General features: G+C 40.5%; 1 protein-coding gene across 2 annotated transcripts in view; it reads left to right on the top strand.

Annotated features, from left to right (window-relative positions):
* Positions 1–3,760, top strand: part of otpa (orthopedia homeobox a) — a 4,900-nt gene continuing 1,140 nt past the window's right edge. Inside the window, exons 1-2 of one of the 2 annotated variants that reach the window (XM_023422257.2) lie at positions 1–171; positions 716–1,131. In XM_023422257.2, coding sequence (XP_023278025.1) covers positions 135–171; positions 716–1,131 — 453 coding nt within the window. In that variant the 5' untranslated portion in view covers positions 1–134. Of the gene's footprint in view, positions 211–715; positions 1,132–3,760 lie in introns of both variants that reach the window. The other variant, XM_023422256.2, reaches the window with a different exon arrangement.

The raw sequence follows: 3,760 nt of genomic DNA, 5'->3' as shown, positions 1-3,760 counted from the left end.
TTATAATGCAACCAACCTCCCTTTTAACCACAAACCGAATTTGCTTTCATTTAGTCTATATATATTTCTTAAATAGGTTAAAGTCATAGAGATTTTTTTTTTTGGAATAGCATTTCGCCCTGGAGCGGTGCGCAATGCTATCTCATGCCGACCTCCTGGATGCTCGCCTCGGTGAGTTATCATCACCAAACTCCGGTCTTCAACTCTACTGTAAGCTGGAGGCACTTCTAATCTTAAATCAAGCTCAGAAAATTGTCAATTTGCTTCTTATATCATCTTAATGTGACTGAAGTGAACCAAACTCGCTTAATTCATTGGAAAAGTAATTATTATTATTATATTACTGCATAATTTGATTTAACAATTTCCTAAGATATCGGCGTGATCGAATTGAATTAAGAGTATTTAAGGAGCAGATTGTAATGTGCATGCTGTGGTTGTCTCTGTCAAAGAGCTGCATCCGTCGCCTGCTTTAATTTCTGCCTTTGTGTTTTAAATGTTTTGAACCTGGATCGTTTAATGCATGTGCAGATTTTGTGTCTTCGTTTTCTCCTGGTGCAAAAAGATGCTTCAACTCTTCATGATTTCTCCTGTTTGCCTGTAAAGTATCTGCTGCTGCTGCTGCTGCTGCTTTAAAATGCCTAACCGTGTCCTTTTCCCCCTGTAGAGCAGCTGTTTACTGTACCACTCTCACCAGCTGTGGTTGTCTGTGCAGGGATGAAGGATGCCGCCGCGGAGCTCCTGGGCCACAGGGAGGCTTTGAAGTGCAGGCTCGGCGGAGGGGGACCTGACCCGGGACACTCCGGGGAGCTCGGCCCGGGCCCGGACGGCGTGGAAGGGGCCACGATGCTCCCGGGTGATGATATCAGCAGCGGCGGAGGATCCAACACGGTGCAGGTGAACAGCAAAGATCAGGAGAAGCAGCAGCAGCAGCAGCAGCAGCAGAACAACAACAACAACTCCAACCAGTCCGGAGGGCAGCAGTCCCAGAAACAGAAGCGGCACCGGACCCGCTTCACCCCGGCGCAACTCAACGAGCTGGAGAGGAGCTTCGCCAAAACGCACTACCCAGATATCTTCATGCGGGAGGAGCTGGCTCTGAGGATCGGCCTGACGGAGTCCAGAGTGCAGGTAGGCCGTGCTGCACTCAGCTCACATGCAGAGAAGAGACGAACAACCGCATTTTATTTCTCTCGTTATTTCAGATAAATCAGCAACAAACACGCAGTTTATTACAGGATAAATTCTTCTGTGAATTCAAATCTATAAAAATAAAAACCCATCTAAATCTTCACCAGCTGAAATAAGAAGCTGCTGGCAGCCAACAGCTCCCACAGTCACACAGGAATAAAAACAAATCAGGAAACAAATTCAAAATTGCAGTTTATTGTGTTCTGTCTTTGCACTGCAGCAGTTGTCAGATGTGTCGCCATCGACAAAAAAATAATTCCTTTCAATCAAAAGTAGCTTTAGTTGCTTTAACAAAATTGCTTTTTATTTTTTCATTGATTTAAAATTTTTTTTTTTTCTGGAGAAGCTGAAAATAATTTTTATTTGTAAACTGTTAAATTAACTGATCTATAGATTTTTTTTTAAAAACAACAACAAAAAAATCTTATTTATAATCATTTATTCTCGGTTTCATTGAAATAATTGTTTACGATAGAAAAAAGAAAATGCTAAAATATACATTATAATTTTATCCCTGAATTTTACTCTGTAATTTATTTTATCCTTTAAAAACAATCAGGACTTTTACCTGACACACCACAGCTGGAACAACTGTATTTTATTATTTTATTACAACAGGATGTGTCATGTTAATATTATTATTATTATTATTATTATAGAGTAAAGTGAGTCAGTTACTGATTACACTACATGTTTCAGGTGTGTGTGTTATCGTGTGTGTTGGTTCAGTGCTTTGCTCAAATGCAGTCTGGACTTTATCACCCGGATTCGAACCGGCGACCCTGTGGATTACACATGTGCCTCACTCACACACTGTAGCTACATAACAAGGCTTCAGCCTGAGATTTAATATCGTGATGACATCTGTAACCCTGTCCTGTTGTCATCCTTCACTTTACAACATTTGAGACTATTGAAGGAAAGTAGAAGTTTTTATTTTAAAACCCTATTTATTTTTATTTATTTATTTTTTTAACATGTAGCTTATTTTATTTCAATTTTACCTGAGGTTTATTTGCAAGAATTTGCTTCAGATCAAATTCTGGCTATAATATGATATTTTAACAGTGTGCCATGACTGGACAACAGCCTCTTAATTCTTAATTCTTAATTGACTCACATTTTGTGTCCATCTCACTGAGTGTAATAAATGTAGAGGGAAACAAATGATGGAGCTTTATTACGCCTCTGATAAATCTGTTCTGTTATCAACCTTTTAATATAAGCTATTTTAACCTCGTGATCCTGCTGTATTTAATTCTCCGCAGCCTATAATGCTGCCCTCAGTGACTTCCGGTCTGCACATATTCAAAATACTTATGAAGTATCATCCACATTAAGAATTAGAGCGTCACCGCCTTATTAACTACAGCTCAGGCAAATGCAGCCGGGTTGCTCACGTGTGAAATAATACTCCAATAATCGTTATTATTATCGCATGGGCCAATTCAGTTCCGATCTGCTATTTACATAAAATAAGAATTAGTGTAATGATGCTCATCTTGCTGTTATGACCGGGCTGAGAATAAGAAGCTGGTCCAGAGTCAGTTTATGGCGATGGGCCTGTCACTGCTGCTGCTGCTCTCTACGTCTCAATGCCGGACGCGCGGAGGACGGAGAGCCGCGCGCGCTCTCTGTCTTTTTTAAACCCAATGAGAAATTGCATTTTCTTTCCGTTGAAGTGTAATGCATTTCAGGCCGGATTTCACGGCTGGCTACGCGAGGAGGGCGAGGGGTGGAGGGTGGGGAGGGGGAGAGAGAGAGAGAGAGAGAGAGAGAGAGAGAGATTGTCCCGTTCTTATTACTGCGTCCCACTTTCTCAAGCAAATCTTCACATTAATCATAGACGCCCCGCGCGCTTACAACCAAAACCTGCAGCAGCTCAAGGACTCCGGGAATAAAGTCTGTTTGTCACTGCAATAACATTATCTTTATTATCTGAGAGCGCGCTTTGCATTGGCTCCTCACACAGCGGCAGAGATCACTGGGGTCAAATGGTGTCAGTAAAAATATGGATTTTACACAAAAATAAAAACATAATTTCACATCTCTTAAAAGTCGAGATAATTCCACAATATAAAAACGACCTGCACCAAATATTTCTATAGAAATTCTGCTGATTTACTGTCGCAAAAAAAAAACAACTACTTCCCTCATTTCTGAAATTCAACATAATTAAATATAAAATGCCACTATGTGTAAAATGAAAGTTTATTATAATGTGGATTGGTGTGTAAACTTTGTTAAACCAAAGTCTTAACGTTTTTTTCGCCATTTTTTAGTGTAAACAGTAAAATAAACACGTACACGTGTTATTTATTTATTTGTTATTAATCGGGAGCGTTTATCCATAAATGTGGACAGTGTGAATTGATGTCAGCTGTTGGTAAAACATAAATCTGTGTTTTTTCCTGCAGCTGATTTATTGTTGGTTGTTCGCTTTATCATGATGATCACAGGCTGATGTCATAACCTTTTTATGTGCGTTTCCCGCGCTGCTAACATGACCTGTCAGTGCAGCAGCAGCAGCCATTAACACCTGCCCCCCCCTCCCTCACTCCCCCCCCCC

This window comes from Seriola lalandi, unplaced genomic scaffold (assembly GCF_002814215.2).
Source record: "Seriola lalandi dorsalis isolate HSWRI2012SDOR001 ecotype SW California unplaced genomic scaffold, Sedor1 jcf7180002054680, whole genome shotgun sequence".
In the NCBI taxonomy this organism is placed as follows: domain Eukaryota; kingdom Metazoa; phylum Chordata; class Actinopteri; order Carangiformes; family Carangidae; genus Seriola; species Seriola lalandi.
The sequence above is the reverse complement of the archived record's forward strand: the minus strand, read 5'-3'. Positions and strand labels throughout refer to the sequence as shown.